The sequence below is a fragment of the Leucoraja erinacea genome, chromosome 23 (genome assembly GCF_028641065.1).
Source record: "Leucoraja erinacea ecotype New England chromosome 23, Leri_hhj_1, whole genome shotgun sequence".
NCBI lineage: Eukaryota > Metazoa > Chordata > Chondrichthyes > Rajiformes > Rajidae > Leucoraja > Leucoraja erinaceus.
Window position 1 is genome coordinate 16102368 of NC_073399.1, and position 24480 is coordinate 16126847.

A 24480-nucleotide genomic window follows, 5' to 3' on the forward strand; every position below is an offset into this window, starting at 1 on the left:
ATGATGAAACCGAAATGTGTAAAAATGGTCTTTATTAAAATCTGACAATGTGTACTTTAACCACATGTGATTTTTTTTCTATTACAAATCTCAAATTGTGGAGTACAGAGGCAAATAAATAAATGATGGGTCTTTGTCCCAAACATTGTGGAGAGCACTGTACTTTCCCTTTTTGTTTCTATTTCAATCAGTTCAATATACTTCACGTGATATTAAGAAACAGCTGAGCACACTGGCCCAGCCACAGACTTTAACTAGATCATGACGGCCTATGTTCAGTACTAATTCAATCTAAGGTATTTTTATGTGATAGTCATAGAGTTATACAGCATGGAAACAGGGCACATGGACATAATGTGTCCCTACTGACCAAATGAGCTTGTCCCATATCCCTCCATACCTTTTCCATCCACGCATTTTAAATGTTGTAACTATACCCACCTCTACCACTTCCTCTGGCAGTTTATTCCACATGTCTACAACCTTCAGTGTGGGAAAACTATCCTCCATTTCCAGGTAAGCAAACTCTCCAATCAACTGTTCATCTGTCATTATTGACATCACTATTTCATCTTACCATCCTTGGCCTCCTACGATGAGCTGCTAAAACACAAAGTAATTGTGCGGAACAAACAGTATCTTAACTTTCGATTTATCACCTTATTGTGTTCCAGATTAAGCAATGAGTTTAACAGTTTCAGATGATTATTATTTTCTATCTTTCCCCAGACAGCAGTTATTGATAATCAAGAGTTTCACATCTCTCCTATTCATGTTTTGATCTTCTCCTTGTTCCACCATCCCTTTTTTCTTGTACCATAATCCTACGTAATTCAATAACACCTGACTTTCACTCTAAAATTGACCTTACCTTTTCATGTTTCTCTCATCGCCACTTTCTCATTATTAGTTTTAAATCAACCACATCTCATTCATTGATCTGAAATTCCACTTTCTTTCTATCTGATGAATACCTATATTCTCACACTGTAATATACAGCCAGAGCGAACTACAAGTTTTGACTGTTAAGACCAAAGATGGAAATACCAAGGCTAAACGTACTTACAGTACAAGACCATTTGATTTCCTTTGTATAATCATGCCAAAAGGTTTGGATGAAAATGTGACAGTGTAGAGCTGTGCTGAAGCTTTCTCATTTACTTTCGGAACATCAATGGGAACCTCATATCGTTTGTTCATTGGATCCCTAAGCTGGAATGACAGAAACAAGATTTACTGAAGAGTAAAGCAGTAGCTTCCAATCGTACCTTCAAACTGAAAAGCTTATTATGTAAACTGAACAGACCGCAGATGCTGTAATCTCAAGAAAAAAAAAAAACAAAAGCTGGAATTCAGGAAGTATCAGAGGAGGGAAATGAAAGACGGCATCTCAGGTTGGAATTCAGGTCTATGATCCTTCAATTCATTTTATTAAAAAAAGTCAAAACGAATCTGGTATCAGAATTGGCCAGCATCTATGTAAACCACATAGAAAGTAGTAGAACTGACTGGGAGTTCTCTTAAAATTGCATTGGAAGTGACCAATATATTGGACAGGCAATCTCTCCAAAAAAAAAAACACAGACGACCCTGCATCTAACAGTTGCTGTTATCTGTTTTATGTAATTGGCAATACTCCATTGAATTGAAACTTGGGTCCTATTGCTGATCTTAAAATCCGGTTCTTATAAAATCATAGAAATGTACGGCACAGAAACAAACTATTTTTGCACATCATGTCCATGTAGACTGTAATGTCCATCTACGCTAGTCCCGATGTTGTACAAGGCCCATATCCATCTATGTCTTCTTTTATTACCCATACCTGTCCAAATGCCTTTTATTTCTCCCTATTTCCCTGCCACCACCTCCTCTGGCAGTTCTTTCTAAATATTCGTCACCCTGTGTGCAGAAAAACTTATTTCCATTAGATTTGTCCCTTCTCACTTTAAACCTATGCCCTTGCCCCCTATCCTTGGAAATCGGTTCTAAATATTTAACCTATCTATACCCTTGATAATTACATTTAACACTACTACTGCCCATTTATTTTTTTTAAAGTGCTTCCCCTCAAATAATTTTGATATCTTGTCAGTTAATATTCATGCCAGAGGGCACTCCCATTTAAAAAGTCCTTAAGTGTTATATGCATCTCTGTAATCTTTTGATGGAATATTATTGAAACAACTGCACCTGGGAATAACAAACAAGATTCCTAATTTTAAAGTCAAAAGAATGTTCGATTATTTAGTGATTTTAATATAAAGCATCCTAAAATAATTCCCTTCAGCATAGTCATTCAAAACTGGATACCAAGACATATAGATGGATTTTAAGAATGATATTAATTTATAAGGGAACATTTAGAGAAGAAATATCAAATTGTGAGGTAAATGTAACACGCCAAGTAAAGCAAAATAAACTAGATTAATTTTGCCTTTAAATGAATTATATCTATTCTCATGCAAATTAGAATCAATATGGTCAACCTCTGAATAAGAGTGAAATAAATTAAATAGACATAATGAACAAAGAATATTTTATTCATTTTAGCCATTCTTACCAGTGGTAACAACTTACATTCATTTAATTAATGTCTATAAATTTAAGCAATTTGGTCCACTTCTTAATATTTTTTATAAGGTGGCTATTGCATACAATAATTGTTTTTTTTATTAATTTGGAGGTTGTCTTCAAGCATGAGAGACAAGCACGAGTGTGTAGAAAGATAAAAAATGTTCAGAAATCAGTCTTTAGCTAAGTAGAAACAAAATGTTGCAGAAGGCATCAGATATAGAAAACTTCAGAAATGTTCTTCTATATTCAAATTCATTTTTCATGCTGCAATCTCATAATTTGATTTTATTTGAAAATATCAAATGTAACTAACAACATCAACTGGAAATATGCTATGATAGATAATAGCTGTATCTTTTCTGTTATTGACAGCTACACACATCTTCATGACCACACTAAAATTAGCATTTCTAATCAGGATTACTTACCGTGAAATGAAGTCTGCCTGCTGCCTCGTACATTACATCCAACTGAAGTACCCTTATGTTATTTGGGAAAAAAGTATTCTTGCTTCGGCTTAGTGTGGCTGTAAAGCCTGTCTTGGTTGGAGAAAGGCTGTCCATGTTGTATGTAGGATAATTTGATGGCATGAAACAAAGAGGGGCAGTCATATTGACAGCATTGACCACTGGAATCCAGCAGCAGCCACGAGCTTGGCATTTCTCCACGTCAATCTGTTCATTAAAAGCACAGTCAAACCTTCTATTGAAATCAATATCACATAATGAGTGATTGTAATAACCCTTACTGAATGGCAGCTTGGTAGTTTTTTCTAAGGCTTCTGTTCCATGCTTGTAAATTGAAGATTGCCACAATAACTTTTGTTTAATAATTTCTATGTAACTATATTGTGAAGCGATTAGAAACTCGGGTATGGAATAAGTGTGGTAAATAATCATTCCACCTAGAATCACAGTTAAGAAGATGGTTCCATATTTAAGAGCCGTTCTTAGATTAGTCACAGATGACAGTCCATTGGATCCCATTCTTCAATTTCCTGAATAAAAGGCCTCAATCTGCATATCACAAAGTACTGGAAATGTGATGAAAAGACAAAGTCTTCATCTCGAGATTTAGGATTTTACCCTAGATGATAGCAGAAAAGACATATTTTAAAATAAGCAACTTGGTATTTATAATACAGGAAGTTAACAAACATTTCAAAGTTAGAATAAAATGCGTAATGTATTGTTGACAATATCCAATTTTCTTTCTATTGCAACAGTTAATTTTTGTTCAACTGAACAAGGAAGACAGAATGAAGCATACACTGCAAAGTTTAAAGGACAGATTATTTTTTGTGAAACTACAATAAAATGAGTCTTAAAAGAAAATCATTTAGTTATTCTGGGTTGAACACAATTAATGTTCTTATTATTTTTTATGGAAATATTCCTATTTTTAATACATGCACAAACATTATATCAGGATATCTATTACAATCAGATTCAAACAACAAATGTAGGCCTTATGTGTAGGAAGGAACTGCAGATGTTGGTTTAAACCGAAGATAAACATTGAAAGCTGGAGTAACTCAGCGGGTCAGACAGCATCTCTGGAGAAAAGGAACAGGTGACATTTCAGGTCCTTGAATCCCCCTGGTTCACATGGTTCACAACAGAGACAGTTAAAAAAAAATTACATTCAGAAAACTATACATACAAATAATAATACTGTGGACTAAATGCTGCCCTTGCTAACATGTCAATGCCATATGCTTGGTTGAAATTAAGCAGGACTTGGGTTGCATTGATCACGTCCCAGTCTCTGTATTGCTACTTCCACTCCTATCTCTCCTCCTCAATTCCATCTACCAATTTACCTCTCCACACCTGGACCTATCTATCACCTGCCAGCTCTTGCTCCTGACTATCTCCCTTCCACTCTCCCAATGGCTTTATTTTGAAAATCAATTACAGAAATCAAACACACAGAACATATGTTTTTTTGGTATAACCCAGCCTTGATATTTCATCTCTAGATAGCTATTTGGAGTTGCACAACTTAGCTAAATATTCTGGTTTTCTTGACTACAATCCATAAAGTTAGACACTTCAGGAAAATCTTTTAACCCAATCAGGAGAAGCAGAGCAAAGCAAAGTTCAAAATAAATAACACAGAAAAACAATGTCAGGTGCAGGTGATCTAATTAATCGTTACACAATCTTATCCACGACAACAAAGGCAAGGCTGGATTAGTATTTCAATTACTCAGTTATCTGACAACTGGCCATTAGAGACAGATTTTTTATGAACTCTCATATTGTACCTTGGTCCTTGGTATCTAATCTTTCTTCTGACTCTTCATACATCAACCTTTATCAGAAAACTACCTGGCCTCCATGTTTTCTTTGCAGAAAATATGCCCTAAAACTTGCTCAACTAGAAACCTCATTTTTTTTTAACAAAAAAAAAAAATAGCAGTAGATACAAGACTTGGATCAGTTGTGGTCTCACGTGCAACACATGTTTGTCAGCACATTCTGAGCATAAAAATGTAGGTTGGTGCTTCAGCACGGTACATCAAAGGAAGCAAGAGGAAAACCTTTGGATGATGCATTAAGCGAATGGCCCTATGATGTATGCTCTTATGGCACTATTAAAGTTAACTCTGGTCTCTTGACTAGTATTTTCCTCTCCTCTGCACCCTCTCCATCGCTACGACATACTTTTAATAGCGTGGTGACCAGAACTGCACACAGTACTCCAACTGAAGTCCGACTAAGATTTTTATAAAGTTGGAGCATAACCTCCCATATTCAATATTTGATGCCCTGATTAATGATTACCAGTATCCTATAGGCTTTCCATCGTCTATCTAGGTCGCCACTTTTAAGGATCTATGGGCTTGTACTCCAAATTCCCTCTGTTCCTCAATACTCTCCTACAATTCCTATGTATGGCCTAGCCTCACTTGTACTCACGAACACGTCACCTCACCTTTCAACCCATCTGCCAATTTTCAGCATCAAATCATATTCTCTCTGCAGCCTGGTAGCTTTCCACTCTAACAGCTCTGTCAATCCTTGTATTATTCATGAAGATTGATTATGCCTCGTATATCTACATCCGTCAATCATGTGTATTGCAATCACATAAGACCCCAGTGTTGATCCTTCTGAAACACCACTAGACTCAAGTATCTAATAACAAAAGGGGAGTGCAGCGTAGGTTCACGAGGTTAATTCCCGGGATGGCAGGACTGTCATATGTTGATAGCATGGAGCGGCTGGGCTTGTATACTCTGGAATTTAGAAGGATGAGAAGGGATCTTATTGAAACATATAAGATTATAAGATTACTAGACTAAGTGGGACCCGTTGGGACCCAGCATCACACGGGAGGGCTGGTCCCCCAATGCAATATTTCACCTCTCCACCAATTCCAATATTGGTGGCCAGTGAGGGGGGGGGGTTCTGGAGCGCTAGTATGGGTGTTGCGGGCTGAAGGGACTGGTTTCCAGAGCGCTATGGTGGACATTGTCGGCCGAATGGATTCTTGGGCTCGCAGCTCAGTCATGCAAGCCTGTTGTGCTGGTAGCTCACTCACTCACGGCTGGCAGTTGACTCACGGCTATTCCTTGAAACTCCATTTCAAGCAGGGTGCAAGGCCACTAAATTCAAGTGCAGTTTCTTACCACTTCAAGCAGGGTGCAAGGCCACCAAATTCAAGTGCAGTTTCATACCATTTCAAGCAGAGTGCAAGGCCACTAAAGAGAGCGAGTTGTGTCCTCTTCCTCCTCCATCTTGCAGAGACTGAGCCATGCCCACACTTCTGGGTTTTAAAGTCCTTCCTCCCTCCCACTAGAAGGGGCGTGACGTTCATGGCGTGATTGACAGGAGAGAGAATCTCAACAATTTTTAAACACTCATGGGAGAAATCCTCGGCACCTGATGAGCAGAGGGGGACTCTGAGTAAGATGGCCAAAAATCACAGCCGTACGTCGTAGCGTTTTTTTCTAAAATCAATAGAAAGCGCAAACAGGAAGTGGTCAAGATTAGGCTTTTAATTATATAGAAGGCAACTTTAAAGGCAAGGCAACTTTAATTAGGCAAGGCAACTTTAATTAGGCAAGGCAACTTTAGCATTTCCAAACCAAAGGCAACACAGCTTTAGCATTTCCAAACCAAAGGCAACACAGCTTTAGCATTTCCAAACCAAAGGCAACACAGCTTTAGTATTTCCAAAATAAAGGCAACACAGCTTTAGCATTTCCAAACTATATTTTCAAACCACATTAAGGGCACTGACAGGTCAGTAAAACCACTCACATTTCAGTAGACATGTGTTCAGTATTATTCACAGCTCAGACTGAGAGATGCATCCCCCCACCCCCACCATATCTTGCAGAGACTGACTGAGGCACTCAACACTTCCGGGTTTTATAGTCCCTCCGGAAGAGGCGTGGTCTTCAGGAGAGAGAATCTCAACATTTTTTAAATACTAATAACTCTTTTATTTTTCATCGATGGGAAAAAATCCTCTTGTCCTGCGCAGCGGAGGGGGACTCGGAGTAAGATGGCCAAAAATCACAACCGTAAGTGGCAGCGTTTATTTCTAAAATCAATATACAGAATAACAAGATGTGGTCAAGATCAAACTTTTAGTAACATATAGATTAAGGGGTTGGACACGCTTGAGGCAGGAAACATTTTCCCGATGTTGGGGGAGTCCAGAACCAGGGGCCATAGTTTAAGAATAAGGGGTAAGCCATTTAAAACAGAGATGATGAAACACTTTTTCACCCAGAGAGTTGTAAATCTGTGGAATTCCCTGGCTCAGAAAGCAGTGGATTCTGAAGTTTCCAGAGAGTTGGATATAGAGCTCTTAAATATAGTGAAGGGATATGGGGAGAAGGCAGGAACTTATGGATGATCAGCCATGGTGCTGGCTCGAAGGGCCGAATGGCCTACACCTATTGTCTATTATCCACAATCATCCTCTGACTCTTTGCCAAGCCAAATATTGGATCAAATTTGGCAAAACTTACGTTTTGAACTAGTGTCATGTCTCCCATATGTCAAAGGCCTTACTTAAGTCCATCTACTATCCTTCCCTCGTTGCTACACTTGATTACCTCTTCAAAGAATCCAAAACAAATCTGTCGCACAGTACATAAAGTCATGTCGGCTGTACCTTCTGGTAACTTATGGAAACAAGGAACTGCTGATGCTGGTTAATACACAAAAGGCCATAGAGTGTTGGTGTAACTCAGCAGGTCAGTCAGCTTCAATGGAGAACATGGATAGGTGACGTTTCGGGTCGAGACCCTTCCTCAGAGTAGGTCTGAAATTTGAGGAAGGGTCCCGACCCGAAATGTCACCTAACCACGTTCTCAAGTGCCGAGTTACTTCAGCACTTTGTGTCCTTCTGGTAACTTGACAACTCAACAACAAGAAAACCTATCAAAAAAATGAAAGCAACCAGACATAAGAAACATAAGTGCTTACCACTTCATATTTCAGGAGTGAGAGCAATTAATTAGAGGACAAGGCCGAGAGTAAAGTTGTGATGCTGCGCTGCAGACCCGTTTCGATGGGCTGAGTGGCCTCCTGCTGTTGACTCAGCCAGAAGGTGCTGGAAACACTCGGCCCATCGGGCGTCCCTGTGACAAAGCTTCCCTAACTTCTCCCCCGAATGCGCATGGGCGGAGACTTGGAGAGGCCGCCAACCTGGTCGGTAACCAGGGAGCGAGTGGCCCTGCCGCCGGGCTCTGCCACACAGAGGGAGGGGGTGTCCAATGCCAGCCCGACCTCCTCCAGCTGCAATCCCGAGCTCACGGAAAATACATTCCCCCCTCGCGGGAAAGTGGCAGAGCCCCGCACGTGATCCGCGCTGAGGCGGCGGGTTGTTGCCGGTGTCTCCTAGCGACCGGGAACATGGCGGATGAGGAGAGGTACTCTGCTTTGGGAGAAATATTGTTTCCGAAACACTAATTTCAGATGAGAAAAGTTAACTTTGTCAAATAGATGTCGTTTCTTATTTCGTTACAGTTCATGTGATCACTAGATCATTTAATTGTGGCTGAAGTCCCATGGTTTTGGGTTTGTTTTTGTAGCCTGGGGATATTGGTCAATTTGAATTTAACTTTTGAATTTATCTGGATGCTCATAGTTATTAAAAATGTCATTTATGTCAACTTTTGATTGTGAAAAATTACGATTATATGGTGAAGGTTTCTATTATGTGGCGATTTGGTAATGACAATGCATATCCATCCAGTTTTATGTGTCTATCTATATGTCCCTATTTGTTCTTTAGGCAGCCCCCACGCTGCGACCCTGTTGTTCTCAGCTGCACCCCCTCGCCAGGTCCCTCTTTATTCTCAGCTAAAGGCTATTCGTTGTAGGCTGAAAAGCTGTATGACTATTACGTTTTTTTAGTATGAAAACATACTTCTGTGGATCAGTCACATAGAGGTTGTGCACAGAGAAACGCATTGTTAACCTTTCCATGTTGAAGAGAAGGTGGCTATTCAGCCTATCAAGTATACACGCACTCACACAGCAATCCCATTCCCTCAACAAATTTCCTTGTTTCCTCAATCCCTTCAATTTCCCTGGATTCTATCACATCTAAAATTGGAGCAATTCATAGGGGCCAATCAAATTATTGGTCTGCTGTCTTTGGATGTGGAAGAGAAATGCAGCAACCAGAGGAACCCTATGCAGTCACATGGAGAACATCCAAATACCACACAGCACTGGAGGTCAGATCAAACCTGCTTTGCTGGAGCAGTGACTCAGCAATGCAACGAGCTGTTTCATCACAACGGAAAAGTGTTAGATGTCTCATAGGTTTAAAGTGCTTACAAAGGTATTTGGAAGCCCTAAGGCAAGAAATTAAAACATAGCACAATGTGACTTTATGGAATTTTAAGGATCAACATTTTTAATATTCATAAAAGAGCTTGGAGGAAATAGATGCATGACTCTCCTCCTAGATAGCAAATAACAAGTGTAGTGATATGCATTTAGGGGTAGAATGGCAATGAAAATGATAAAGAATAGAATACGTCATCAACAAATGTGTACTGTGGTTAGGGTTGAATGATCATTGGAGAAGGTGATGAAAATGTGAATACGCAGAGCAGTTTGAGAGGAGATGTAATAACTTTAGCACAAAATAATGTGATATACTGTACATTTATTGACCACAGCACAAGATTCTTTAAAACCAGCCAAATGCAAAAACAATTAAAATGATTCCATGGTGGGATACTTTCATTTTAAAAGAGAGAATGGTGAAACTACTTATAAAACCAAGATATAATTGGAAATTGCAGACTGGGATTAATTGGGATAATTTGAAATTGCAGACAGGGTTGCAGTCCCAAAGATTGGGACTGCAACCCCTGCAACGGGGTACTGATTGGTGATGATCAGCCATGATCACATTGAATGGGCGGTGCTGGTTCGAAGGGCCAAATGGCCTACTCCTGCACCTATTGTCTACTGAAACAAAAAGCACAATTTAAGCAATCAATGCATTCAACTATTAATATTTCTAACATTTTTAAGTATGCAACTAATATTATTTTGGAACGGTTTTGATTAACATGCAAATTGTTGATTTTGTCCAATATTCTTAACTAGAATTATATATTTTTCCTTTTCTTGAAGTATATCTTTAAAATATTTGTTTTTTTAGTAGCATTAATCTGGTAAATTGCTTCCATATTTCTGTACATAATTTATTTTGGGTGATGGCTGTTTAACTGTAGTTTTTTTCTCATCCCTAGTCACACTCCAGAGATTTCTGAAAACTTGAAGCAAGATCAAGATGAACCAGAGAGTGTACAGGAGGTAAATATAGCTTTGGTTGATTCATTTTCCCTGTATCTCTAACAGCAGCTGTCCCATGATTTAGCTGCTGTATCAGGAACCTCTGTTGATGGGCTTGAATGATCTTTTAAAATTGCTCCAAAATTTCATGACAATTTATGCCATGGAATATTTCCCCCATTTAACTTGTCGCTTTGCAGACTAAAGAGTCCAGTCAGAATAGAAATTTCAGTTATGGTACGAGATTCAGATCTGGCATTGTAAGGACTGTGCATGGGTTTCCGTTTAAAATGATTGCATTGTGTTCCATGTTTCTGCAGTAGCACACTGAAGCAACTGATTGTTGAAGGTGCAAAAAGGGAACGTGCTATGCATTGTTTCTCTAATAGCAACTGGAGATATAGATTTAGTTTAGAGACATAGTGTGGCAACAGGTCCTTTGGCCCGCTGAATCCACATCACCAACCAATCACCCGTACACTAGTTCTATGTTATCCCATTTTTGCATCCCACACATGACGGGCAATATTACAGAAGACAATTAACCTACAAACCTGCACGTCTTTGGAATGTGGGAAGAAACCCACACGGTCAATGGGAGAACGTATAAACTCTGCACAGACAGCATCCGTTGTCAGGATAGAACCATGGTCCCTGGTGCTGTAAGAAAACAGCTCTACCGCTGAGGCACTGTGCTGCCCTTCTACTGGCAGTTGCAGTTATATTTATCATTTGCTTGGCTCTTCAAATCATCCATACATCACATAGCATAAGATGAAAATTTTTAAAAGGCAATAATGAAACTAGAGTTGATATTCCAAACATGATGGCAGAACCACAATTTGTGCGAGTTACTGCCTTAAATTCCTCTACCATCATCTGAAACATCAAATATTGGAGTGAAACTATTAAATTCAAAGCAACAAGATTAAAGTTAAACTACGAGAAAAGCTCAAAATCCTGAAATAAAAACAAATTATGATGGAAGTATTCAGACAGTATTATGGAAGCATTATGTTAGAGTGTCAGACAATACCTCTGAAGTGAAACATAGTCAAATAGCCTTTGTCTGAACTGGGAAAGGGAAAACAGGGTAATGTTTAGTTGCAGAAAGAGTGGGGGGGGGGGGGGGGGGGGGGGGGGGGATAAGGCAAAGGGAATATCTGGGGGGGGGTGGGGGGGGGGGGGGGGGGGGGGGGCACCTATTCCTTTTCTCCCAGAGATGCTGTATGACCTGCTTTTTAACATAGAAAATAGGCGCAGGTGTAGGCCTTTCGGCCCTTCGAGCCAGCACCACCATTCAATGTGATCATGGCTGATCATCCACAATCAGTACCCCGTTCCTGCCTTCTCCCCATATCCCTTGATTCCGCTAGCCCTAAGAGCTCTATCCAACTCTCTTTTGAATGCATTCAGTGAATCGGCCTCCACTGCCTTATGAGGCAGAGAATTTCACAAATTCACTACTCTCTGGGTGAAAAAGTTCTTCCTCGTCTCAGTTCTAAATGGCCTATCCCTTATTCTTAAACTGTGGCCCCTGGTTCTGGACTCCTCCATGTTTCCAATCTAGCTTGTCCATCCCTTAACAATGTTTGATCCTCTCTCACCTTCTAAATCAGTACCCCGATATAGATATGCCATTCTCCCCTATACATGTACAGTGAACTGAAAGCTCCGCTCAGCCCTAAGAGCTCAATCTAAAACTCTCAGAAGGGAGATGAAAAATAGCATTCAGTGGCGCTAATCGGCCTATACAGATGGAAGCCCGTTCTGAGTCAGTGCAGAGAATTTATGGTAGACAAATTCTCGGGAAGCAGCTATTCCTGAGTCTGTATGTCCTGGCTTTGATGCACCTATAGCGCCTTCAAGAGGGCAGCAGGTCGAACAGTCCAAACGCAGGATGGGAGCGGTCTTTGGTGATCTTCTTTGCCCTGCTAAGGCAGCGGGAGGTGTAGATGTCCATCAGGGAGGGGAGAGGGCAACCAATGATCCTCTGCGCTGTCCTGGTTTCCCTCTGAAGCCTCTCCCTGTCCATGTTTGCCTGCATCCATGCTGTAATGCAGTATGTCAGCAATCCCTTAACAATTTTATCCATTGTTCCTGAGGACCCTCAGAAGTGCAGCCGCTGCTGAGCCTTCTTGATGACCGCTGTCGTGTTGTCCGTCCAGGAGATGTCAGCCGCGATATGGACGCCGAGAATACAGCCCAGTCGTTCCATTCTTTCATCATATGACAGTCCCGTCATCCTGGGAATTAACCTTGTGAACCTACGCTGCACTCCCTCAATAGCAAGAATATCCTTCCTCAAATTGTGAGACCAAAACCACACACAATACTCCAGGTGTGGTCTCACTAGGGCCACATGTACAACTGCAGAAGGACCTCTATATGCTCCTATACTTAAATCCTCTTGTACAAGGACACCCCAGGTCCCATTGCACTTCCCCTTTTCCTAATTCGACACCATTCAGATAATAATCTGCCTTCTTGTTCTTGACACCAAAGTGGATAACCTCACATTTATCCACATTGTGGTGCATCTGCCATGCATCAGTCCACTCACCCAACCTATCAAAGTCACCCTGCATCCCCATAGCATCCTCTTCACAGTTCACATTGCCACCCAGCTTTGTGTTATCTGCAAATTTGCTAATGTTACTTTTAATTACTTCATCTAAATCATTAATATATATTGTACTAGACTAAGTGGGACCCGTTGGGTCCCATGTTCACACGGGAGGGCTGGTCCCCCGACGCAATATTCCACCTCTCTACCAATTCCAAACAGAGTGCTAGGCCACCAAATTCAAATCCATTTTCCTACCATTTTAAGCAGGGTGCAAGGCCACCAAATTCAAATGCAGTTTCTTACTTCTTCGAGCAGGGTGCAAGGCCACAAAATTCAGGTTCAGTTTCCTACCATTTCAAGCAGGGTGCAAGGCCACCAAATTCAAGTGCAGTTCCATACCACTTCAAGCAGGGTGCAAGGCCACCAAATTCAAGTGCAGTTTCATACCATTTCAAGGATGGTGCAAGGCCACAAAATTCAAATGCAGTTTCATACCATTTCATGTAGGGTGCAACAACATCACATACAAATGCAGTTTCATACCATTTTGTGCAAGGCCACCTCATTCAAATGCAGTTTCATACTATTTCAAGCAGGGTGAAACCACCATAAAAACCACCATAAAACCACACAGTAGACATTCAGTGTGTTCAGTTGATTCACAGCTCAGTCGTGACCTCTCCCTCCCCATCATGCAGAGACTGAGCCACACCCACACTTCCGGGTTTTATAATCCCTCCCCCTCCCACCAGAAAAGGTGTGGCCTTCATGGCGTGATTGACAGGAGAGAGATTCTCAACATTTTTTAAACACTAATTTTTTCATTGATGGGAAGAATCCTCTGCACCTGATGAGAGGAGGGGAACTGACTAAGAAGGCCAAAAATCACAGCCGTAAGTGGTAGCGTTCTAAAATCAATATAGTGCAAACAGGAAGTTGTCAAGTTTAGACAACCATTTGCAGGCAGTGCCTATTCACTTCAACCCAAACCCCCCAAACAATCATTTGCAGGCAGTGCCTTTTCACTTCAACCCAAACGCCCCAAACAACCATTTGCAGGCATTCTCTAGGAAATCGCAGCACAGTGGGCCAAAAGCGGTCAAGATCAGACTTTTAGTAATATAGACTAAACCAAGTGCAGACCCGTTGGGTCTGTTCCCCCAACGTGCGGTTGTGGGGGGGAGGCGGCATGCAGCGTCACACATTAACTACCCCCCCCCCCTCGCCGCCCCGCACTCACGCTAATGGAGGGGAGAGAGAGAGAGAGAGAGAGAGAGGGGGGAGGAGAGAGGGAGTGCTGAGAGGGGGGTGAGATGAGGGGCGGGGGAGAGGTGGGGGGGAGCAGGGAGGGGAGGGAGGATGGAGGGAAGGGGGTAAGGGTGTGTGGAGGGGAAGGGGGTTTAGGGGAGGGATGGGGGGGGGAGGAGAGGGAGACAAAGAGAGGAGGAGAGGGGAGAGGGGGGAGAGGGGAGGGAGGGGGTGGGGAGGGAGGGAGGGGGGGGGGAGGGGGGGGGGGGGGGAGAGAGTGCCTTTTTACTTCAACAACCCAAACCCAAGCAACCATTTGCAGGCAGTGCTTTTTTACCTCTAACCATATTTTCATTTTCAAACAAAATTAAGGGTACTCACAGTGCTGTAGACATTTGTCAGTGTCATTCAGAGCTCTGATTGAGGCACACCACTTGCAGAGACTGATTGAGGCACACCACTTCCTGGTTTTGTAGTCCCTCCCCCTCCCTCCAGCAGGGGCAGCAGAGAGAATGGGGAATTTTGTAAAAACATTAATATCTCTGTCAATTTTCATCGACGGGAAAAATCCTCGGCACACACGCGGCAGAGGGGGGTTCTGAGCGAGGTGGCCAAAAATGACGGCCGTAGGTGGCGGCGTACTCTCGGAAATCGCAGCACAGAAAGCCAAAACCGGTCAAGAACAGACTTTTAGTAATATAGATATATATTAATATATATATTGTATATATATTAATAGCTGTGGTCCCAGCACCGAGCCTTGCGGCACCCCACTTGTCACTGCCTGCCATTCTGAAAGGGACTTGTTAATTCCTACTCTTTGTTTCCAGTCTGCCAACCAATTTTCTATCCATGTCAATATCCTGCCCCAAAATTTTGTGCTCTCAATATAAGGTGGTGATCTTCTTGAGGTGTACAAGACCATGAGAGAAATAGATAGGGTAAATGCACAGAGCCTTTACCCAGAGTAGGGGAATTGGGAACCAGATCACATAGGTTTAAGGTTTGGGGGGAAAGATTTAATAGGAACCCGAGGGGCAACTTTTCTTTTTTATACAAAGGGTGGTGGGTGTATGGAACAAACTGCCCAGAGGAGGTAGTTGAGGCAGGTACTATTACAATGTTCCTTACATTTGGACAGGTACATGGGTAGGACAGGTTTAGAGGGATATGGGCCAAATGCAGGCAGGTGGGACTAGTGTAGATCGGGCGTGCTGGTCTTCGTGGGTAAGTTGGGCCGAGGGGCCTGTCTCCACGATGTAGGAGTCTATGAAGCTATTAGAAAACAGTGAGAGAAGATGAACTATCAATGTCAATAAATAAATAAATCATCATAGCAGAGGTTAATGTGAAACCTTGAATTGCTTTTCAACAGTTTGTGAAATAAATTGTACTAAGTACTATCTTCTTACCAAAGTGATGATCTGTTAGAGCCATACAGCACAGAATCAGGTCCTTTGGCCCAACTCCTCATTTATATGTCAAATAGATGGCTTAATTTGTTGCTGGTCATTTAATTGATATATTGATGAGGATAGTTAAAAGAGAAAAAAACATCAAAGGGACAAGTAACAGCTGCGAAACACAGATCAAAGCTGTAGGAGATGCCCAGAAGATTAGGTTCTGTCAATGGTGAGGAAAAATAGCTGAGTTAATGCGACAGATAGATTACTTGCAACAGAACTGGCCACCTCTGATATCGAGAAAGTAAGTTGGAAATTGGATTTAATATTATGCTCAGATGAATGATTAAGTGCTGTGCCTCAAACATAAATGAACCATGTGTGAGAGGCCCCAGAAGATGGGCCTGCGTAAGAGCAGCAAGAAAATTTGAAGTGACAGGCAACGGGATGTTCAGTGTCGTTCTTGTGGATTGAATTAAAGTCCTTTGCAAAACTGTCACATGATCTGTGTTTCTCCATCCTATAGAAAGCCAGATCATGAGCATTGAATGCAATTTATGAGATAGGAAATGTTTTTTGTCCCTGGATGTTGGAAAGAATAATGTAAAAGACCAAACGTGGTATCTTGTGCGGTTGTATAGGAAAGTAGACTAATATAGTCAAAATGGAAGATCACTAACAGTTACAAATTCTCTTCAGAATGCTGAAAGCAGGGAGGCTAATGGTGGAATCTCATCGAAAATGGTGAAAATTTGCAGGGAAAGTACATTGGTGCTGATGAAGCAGTAGGTGAACACCTGTGGATCTCTATAGTTTCTCTATTCACGAAGAGAAGAGGGCATGTGGAAATAGAGGGCATGTGGTCAAGGATGTTGCATGGAAAAGTTTAAGGAAAAAGTAAGAAACATATGGAGAGAATCATTGTCCAAGCAGTGGACTTGGACATCTAAATGGTGGCCGATTAGGAAAAGGGGAGATGCAGCGAGACCTGGGTGTCATGGTACACCAGTCATTGAAAGTAGGCATGCAGGTACAGCAGTCAGTGAAGAAAGCGAATGGTATGTTATCTTTCATAGCAAAAGGATTTGAGTATAGGAGCAGGGAGGTTCTACTGCAGTTGTACAGGGTCTTGGTGAGACCACACCTGGGGTATTGCGTACAGTTTTGGTCTCCAAATCTGAGGAAGGACATTATTGCCATAGAGGGAGTGCAGAGAAGGATCACCAGACTGATTCCTGAGATGTCAGGACTGTCTTATGAAGAAAGACTGGATAGACTTGGTTTATACTCTCTAGAATTTAGGAGATTGAGAGGGGATCTTATAGAAACTTACAAAATTCTTAAGGGGTTGGACAGGCTAGATACAGGAAGGTTGTTCCCGATGTTGGGGAAGTCCAGGACAAGGGGTCACAGCTTATGGATAAGGGGGAAATCTTTTAAAACCGAGATGAGAAAAACATTTTTCACACAGAGAGTGGTGAACTCTCTGCCACAGAGGGTAGTTGAGGCCAGTTCATTGGCTATATTTACGAGGGAGTTAGATGTGGCCCTTGTGGCAAAGGGGATCAGAGGGTATGGAGAGAAGGCAGGTACGGGATACTGAGTTGGATGATCAGCCATGATCGTATTGAATGGCGGTGCAGGCTCGAAGGGCCGAATGGCCTACTCCTGCACCTAATTTCTATGTTTCTATGACTTGCTATTGATATCAATTCCCCTTTCCCATACCCATCTTTCTTGGGCCTAGAGGTTGGCCTGACTGCCTGATATTGTAATATTCCAGAGCTGGTAAAAACAACTGCCACCTGATTTTTAACCTGTGAACTATCAGAGTTATGTTAACAAGGGCAGACCGAAAATGTTTGTGAGAAAATGCATTTTCCTCATGACTTTTCCAATCTGTACCTTGGAAATCTATGTAAAGTTCTCCCTTCCTTCACCAACTTCCTTAAAGTGTACCTTTTGATACATTTTTCATTTATTATTCCAATCTCGTTCCCCTCCTCAAGCTAAAGGAATCAGGGCATATGGGGAAAAAGCAGGAATGGGGTACTGATTTTAGATGGTCAGCCTTGATCATATTGAATAGCTGGCTCGAATGGCCGACTCCTGCACCTATTTTCCTATGTTTCTATGGTGCACTTATTTTTTACCTGTGTTGCATGGTGAGCAATGTATTAGTATACAAAGTTATTATGAAAATGAGGTTATCATCTGTTTAAAAAAAATCTAATAGCTACAGAATGCAGTCTATTAGTGCCTGCATTTTGGGAAATTGTGTAATTGTAGCAATGTCCAATTTCCGGTCCCGCTGCACTATGGGCTGAAAAGGAATTAAGGGAAGGAAAGGAAGACATTAGAATAGGCGCAAGGATGAATATATATATGCCTGTGTGTGTTTTCATATACACGTGCTATGTGTGTACAGCAGAGCCTGGTCTAAAATTGTCTTGCATCCCCTTACCATTGGATGATGTTCTCATCTTGTCAAGAGTGTATGCTAACTGTCGTGTGCAACTCCGAGTCATCTCATGGTAGATGAATTCATGCCCATTGCATAGGCATCTTACACATGTATGCGTGTATGGAACAAGCTGCCAGAGGAGGTGGTTGAGGCTGGGACTATCCCAATGTTTGAGAATCAGCCAAACAGGTACATGGATCGGACAGGTTTGGAGGGATATGGACCAAATGCAGGCAAGTGGGACTAGTATAGCTGGGTCATGTTGGCGGGTGTGGGCAAGTTGGGCTGAAGGGCCTGTTTCCGCAGCATATCACTCTATGACTCTATGAAATCTCAGAACTGGACTTGAAATAAATTCATTGCAACCAAAAGGGTTGCCTGTGGAAAACGTTCTGTTGGGCTATCTTGCGGGCACGCATTTGTTAATTGATTGCATTTTCTTGCAAATCAGGAAGAAGCTACTGAGGATGTGGCTGACGAAGGAGAACCCACGTCACTAGATACTCAAAATGTTCCAGAGGACACAGAAACAAAAGTGGTAAAAGTCCATAACATTTTAGAGCCCTTTTTATGTGACCACAATTACAGAAACATGTAGCATTTTGCATATTAAGATCAGTCATGATCACATTGAATGACGGTGCTGGCTCGAAGGGCCGAATGGTCTACTCCTGCCACTATTGTCTATGTATCTACACATTATCATTGGTATCATTTACAACTGGTTTTGCTATTTCATACCTTTGCAGTCTTGTTCATTTCTATTTTTCAAACTCTGTTCAATAAACTCTAGCCTCCTTTGCATCCTCATTCTCTTCATCTATTATCACTGGAAAGACTGATAGCCTTCTTCAAAAGTTTCAAAGGACTTTTATTGTCACGTGCACCAATTAAGGTACAGTGATATTCATATTGCCATACAGCCATACTAAAAAAAGCAACAAGACACACAACTACATAAAAGTTAATATAAACGTCCACTACAGTGGATTGCCCACATTCCTCATTGTGATGGAAGGCAATAAAGTCTAATCTTCTTGACATCAAATATGCATTTCTCACCCTTAATTTTCTTTATCAATGGTCCAAAAAATAACCAATTCCAATTTGTCCTTCAAAAACACTTCCCTCACCACGATGAACCTGTCAAGTTTAAAACAAAATTTGTTCACATGTTCATTTGTTCAGTTGTCTTAATTGCAGGCAATTACTGTAAATCCCTATATGTTAATGGAATAAATTGTTCTTTGAAAATGTATTGCTGATGAAAAACAAAACAAAATTGATTTTTATCTGTAAGGACTAATTTTATGGAAGAACCTTATCATTGGTAAAATTTACATGCAAATCAGACCCTTTCCAAGTATCAATCTAATTCACCAAAATATTTTTTAATTTCCCTTTAAAATTATACAAAATGGAATCAGAAGTAAGCTATTCATCCCCTTGTTCATGCTCTACCATTCAGCACAATCATTGCATGATCATCCACGTAACTATTTATTTAACCTAATCCCCTCATTGCTTTATCACTTTGGAATAATTTAATATATCTACCTGCCTGAATATATTTAATGACTTTATTGCCTCTAACCTATGCAGCAGATATTTCCACCATCTAGACGAATCCATTTCTTCAGACAGGGCTTGTATACACTGGAATTTAGAAGGATGAGAGGGCATCATATTGAAACATGTAAGATTATTAAGGGATTGGACACGCCAGAGGCAGGAAACATGATCCCAAACATGGGTGATTCCAGAACCAGGATCCAACCCTTAGACAGAGCACTTAAAGATAGCAGTCAAGGGATATGGGGAGAAGGCAGGAATTTGGTACTGATTGTGGATGATTAGCCAAGATTACAGTGGCTTGAAGGGCTGAATGGCCTACTCCTGCACTTATTGTCTATTGATTTCCAGTTCTCAATGTCATAGTTACTGGCCCTGTGGTTTTGCAGAAGAATACCTTTTTTTCACTTCTCTAGTTAAAAGGTACGACCTTCTAATAATATCTATCTTGCATACTATTTCCACCAGTTCACATTCAGGTGAGAACTTTAGCCTTTTTAATTCCACATTTGAAATCATTACCTAACCTTCTGCATTGTGCTACTTCCTTCAATTGCCTGCTTAAAAACTAACTTCAGTCATCATTTATAATTCTTATTTTTCATTTTGTAGCTCCTTGGTTCAATGTAGCTATTTAGTTCAAGGTTTATAAAAATCTGTGACAAATCAAATGCAATTATCTAATAATTGGTTCATTTTCATGCATATCAGGAAGAAGCTACTGTGGAAATTCTTGACGATGAAGATGATAGACTGTCTATTGATGTTCCCATATTATCACGTCCAGGAGATATACCGGCAGATGCGGTAAAGGGTGGCATTTCTATAGTGCTTTCCATAATTTTTATTTTGTGAATTGTTCTTCTACTTTGTAAATTTTAAGATAAGAAACCTCATACTTCGCATGGGTAGTTTACACCACAGCAGTATGAACATTGACTTCTCCAATTTCAGTTAGCCCTTGCTTTCTCCCTCCTCCCCCTTCCCAGTTCTCTGACAAGTCCTACTGTCTCCGCCCACTTTCTATCTTTTTCCCATCCCCTCCCCCCCCCCCCGATAGTCTGGGGAAGGGTGTCGACCCAAAACGTCACCCATTCCTTCTCTCCATAGATGCTGCCTCACCCGCTGAGTTATTCCAGTATTTTGTGTCTACTTTCATCTATTCCTGCAGGTCACTGATAAATAGAATATTGTGTATGATAAGAAAAAGCAGTCTCACTTAAAAAAACAAGTGTTGATAGCATTTTTATACAAATTCAGGAAGGAAGTAATGAAGATATGACTAAAGAAGAAGAACAGTCACCCACACAAGAATCTGTCACTACAGTAAATTTCGCCCTGTCTGATACAGACACTGCACAAACATATATGGTAAAGTGTGTTATGTATTATTATCGATTTTCTCTGGATTGTAGTTTGTAAATTATTAGATTATTAAAACCTCCCTATGGCCTCTAACCTTGGTATAGAGAGTGCCACATATGATGGTATTTCATGCATAATTGGAAATTATTAGTCATTCTTCACTCTCAATATCTGATAGCAACTGTTTTTGGACATCTGTCAAACAAATTCATAGAGTAGTATAGCTCCCAAAGGGACCATTTTGTTTATCTTTACAATCTCCCCTTCAAATATTTATCCAATTCTCTTTTGAAAGCTTATCTGTTTACTCCACCCACTTCGGCACTCATTCCTGAAGTGCTAATAATTTTAGAACTCCCATCAACGCTTGGAAAACGCCACGGCTTTTCCAGTTTATTGGTTTAACCAAAACCCCATAACTCTTGAAAATGTCCTATGTAATATATCCAAAGTCTTCATCTTCTTTCTAAATTCTTGTGCTTAGAGAAAGTTCTGGGCACTGGCTATCACAATTTTCTGAAATTTGAACTGTTAAAACATGCCACATAAAGGAATGGGGGGACATTTTCTTGAAAATGTTCTAATTTTAGATATGTAATTGTGTTCTTTCATCTCACTAGTGAATTATGTAAAATTACAGTGACACTGAAGAAAGAGAATTGAAATAGCTTAGAAATAAAAGGTCCCAATGGCAACAAATATTATTCCTTCACCATTCCCATCAGCTGCAACAAGATCTCACTACTAGCCACATTTTCTCCTTCCCACTCTTTTCTGCCTTCTGCGGGGACCATTTCCCCCCGTTCCATTCATCCTTCTCCATTCAACCATTCCTGGAACTTTCCCCTGCAAACACAGGAGGTGTAACAGTTGTTTTAATATCTCCTCCCTCAATCCATCCAGGACCCCCAAACAGCCTTTCAATAGACAATAGGTGCAGGAGTAGGTAATTCGGCCCCTTCGAGCCATCACTGCCATTCACTGTGATCATGGCTGATCATCCACAGTCAGTACCCCGTTCCTGCCTTCTCCCCATATCCCTTGACTCAGCTATCTTAGTTACAACTTTCTGGGTGAAAAAGTTTTTCCTCATCTCGGTTCAAAATGGCCTACCTCTTATTCTTAAACTGTGGCCCTTGGTTCTGGACTCCCCCAACATCGGGTACATGTTTCCTTCCTCTAGCGTGTCCAATCCCTTAATAATCTTATATGTTTCAATAAGATCTCCTTTCATCCGTCTTAATTCCAGTGTATACAAGCCCATTCGCTCCATTCTATCAACATATGACAGTCCCGCCATTCTGAAAGGGACCCGTTAATCCCTGCTCTTTGTTTCCTGTCTGCCAACCAGTTTTCTATCCATGTCAGTAAGCCAGGCAACGCAAAGATTCACATGCACCTCTTCCAACCTCGTCCACTGCATGCAGTGCTGCTAGTGTGGCCTCCTCGACATCAGCGAGACCATGTGCGGACCTGTGCTCTATCCGCAAAATTAATTTTGATCCTTTAGTACTATTATGCAGGCAATAAATGCAATCAGTTACCATATAACCTTTAATCAATAATTATTTTAAACAAAGTTGATTTTATATATTTGAACTGTGTATACTTACTTACAGACGGTGCAAGATGAAGTTGCCTTAGGGACTGCTGAAATGCCACCAAGGAATTTAAATTTGACGGTTGAGCTAGTTGATTCCCAACAGCCGATCACTGTGGAATCCCAAAGTTTAGCACTTGTTTGTCCAGATACATCAAATAGAGGTAAATTTGATAGCTTGGCCTGGTCTTTGGCCTCCTACCCACTGCTATGCTAGAGGCCCAAATGAATGGCCACTGCAAACACCATTGTTGTAAGGTTTAGGACTGTGTTCAGACAGTTTAGATTATACCACCTCAACAATTTTACTCAACCAGGAAATTCCTATTGCTTGCCACTTTAGTTCTCCATCTAGTTCCCTTTCTGACCTGCCTTTGTCCTTCTGCACTATTACCAATGCTAACTTGAGGAACACTACCATATCTCCTGGCTATGAAATTTGCAGCCTTCTAGGCTGTAATAAATTCCACTACTTCAGTAATTTGCTTTCTCTGTCTGTAGCTGAACTCTCTATTTCTACTGCATGTTCCCTATTTGCAACTTTGGCTCAGAATTTCTTCCTGCATAAGCACAACTTCACTTGCAAGGCATAGATAACGGCATTGTATTTCACGATATTTTATCTTCCATGGTCAGTATTTGTTCTATCTAATCCTCTCTTCACCTTCTCTGTAATTTAAAACTAACCTTTTCTTCCTTTCCCAATTCTGACCATCAGTCTTCAATCTGAAATGTTCTGTTCTTTTAACCATAGTTGCCACCTGACCAGCACTCCTTATTTCATATTTCCAACATCAGCAGCTATTTTTAGTTTAGTTTAGAGATACAGCACTGAAACAGGCCCTTCGGCCCACCAAGCCTGCACCGATGAGCGATCTCCGCACACTAACACTATCCTACACACACTAGGGACATTTAAAAAAATTAATTAACCTACAAACATGTACGTCTTTGGAGTGTGGGAGGAAACCAAAGATCTCAGAGAAAACCCATGCAGGTCACGGGGAGAAAGTACAAACTCCGTAAAGACAAGCACCCGTAGTCAGGATGGAACCCGGGTCTCTGACGTTGGAAGACATTAGCTCTACTGCTATGCAACCTGCTGCCCTCAATTTTGATTTCCGTTTACTCAACCTGATTCTGTCAAATGTCTCAGATGCCTATCCAATTACCTGCTCATTAAGGATGCCTTTAACAGTTCTGGCAGCTCTGTGCAAAAGAATATATGAAACAGGAGCATGTGAACCAATCATAGTAGAATAACATCACTAACCCCACCCCATTGTATGATTCATACTAACACCTACTTCCTACACTGGTCAGTCTTGGATGCGGTAACAATGCACTGACAACTAACGACCTGCTGTAACGTTGTATGTGGGTACTGATTAAAGATGATCTTGAACTACAGATTGTGTAAATTGCTTATTTACATGGTGTCATTAAGCTTGGAGTAACCCACTGCGCCTGTTTACCGGTTTTTATTTTTGTTTATCAGTTTTTTTTCTTGATTCGCTATGGCTCAATCATGCAGAAAGCCTGCGCAGCTTATTTTTGATTCTGACATCGGCGAGCGATGGAGGCTCTTTGAGATTGATTACGGACACTACATCAATATCGTCCACCGAAATGAACCAGACGCTGTCAAGGCTTCCCTCTTACATAACCTGGCGGGACCCGAAGCCATGATGAGAGCTCGGACTTTTGAATACGCACCAGCTGTCCAGGACGACAACTATCAGGTAGTTGTGCCTGCCGAGTCTATGCATGACCCTAATGTTTTACTGCGCAAATTCCGTGAAATATGCGCCCTGGGCTTCCCATGTGCCATCATCGTAGACGATATCCTGGTTTATGGCAAAGACACAGCGGAGCATGACAACAACCTAAAGCTTAT

At 41.2% G+C, this 24480-nt stretch overlaps 2 protein-coding genes across 7 annotated transcripts in view; one reads left to right on the top strand and one right to left on the bottom strand.

The window, feature by feature from the left end:
* Positions 1-8209, bottom strand: part of LOC129708287 (lysosomal alpha-glucosidase-like) — a 52318-nt gene extending 44109 nt beyond the window's left edge. The window contains exons 1-3 of one of the 3 annotated variants that reach the window (XM_055653955.1): positions 8029-8209; positions 3007-3664; positions 1068-1213 (exon numbers count right to left, since the gene is read on the bottom strand). In XM_055653955.1, the coding sequence (XP_055509930.1) occupies positions 1068-1213; positions 3007-3564 (704 nt within the window). In that variant the 5' untranslated portion in view covers positions 3565-3664; positions 8029-8209. Of the gene's footprint in view, positions 1-1067; positions 1214-3006; positions 3665-6263; positions 6493-8028 lie in introns of those variants that run through there. The other 2 variants (XM_055653953.1, XM_055653954.1) reach the window with 2 other exon arrangements.
* Positions 8210-8326: 117 nt separating this feature from the next.
* Positions 8327-24480, top strand: part of ccdc40 (coiled-coil domain containing 40) — a 68141-nt gene continuing 51987 nt past the window's right edge. The window contains exons 1-6 of one of the 4 annotated variants that reach the window (XM_055653948.1): positions 8327-8474; positions 10320-10383; positions 18498-18584; positions 20330-20425; positions 20879-20989; positions 22603-22747. In XM_055653948.1, the coding sequence (XP_055509923.1) occupies positions 8458-8474; positions 10320-10383; positions 18498-18584; positions 20330-20425; positions 20879-20989; positions 22603-22747 (520 nt within the window). In that variant the 5' untranslated portion in view covers positions 8327-8457. Of the gene's footprint in view, positions 8475-10319; positions 10384-18497; positions 18585-18799; positions 18942-20329; positions 20426-20878; positions 20990-22602; positions 22748-24480 lie in introns of those variants that run through there. The other 3 variants (XM_055653950.1, XM_055653951.1, XM_055653952.1) reach the window with 3 other exon arrangements.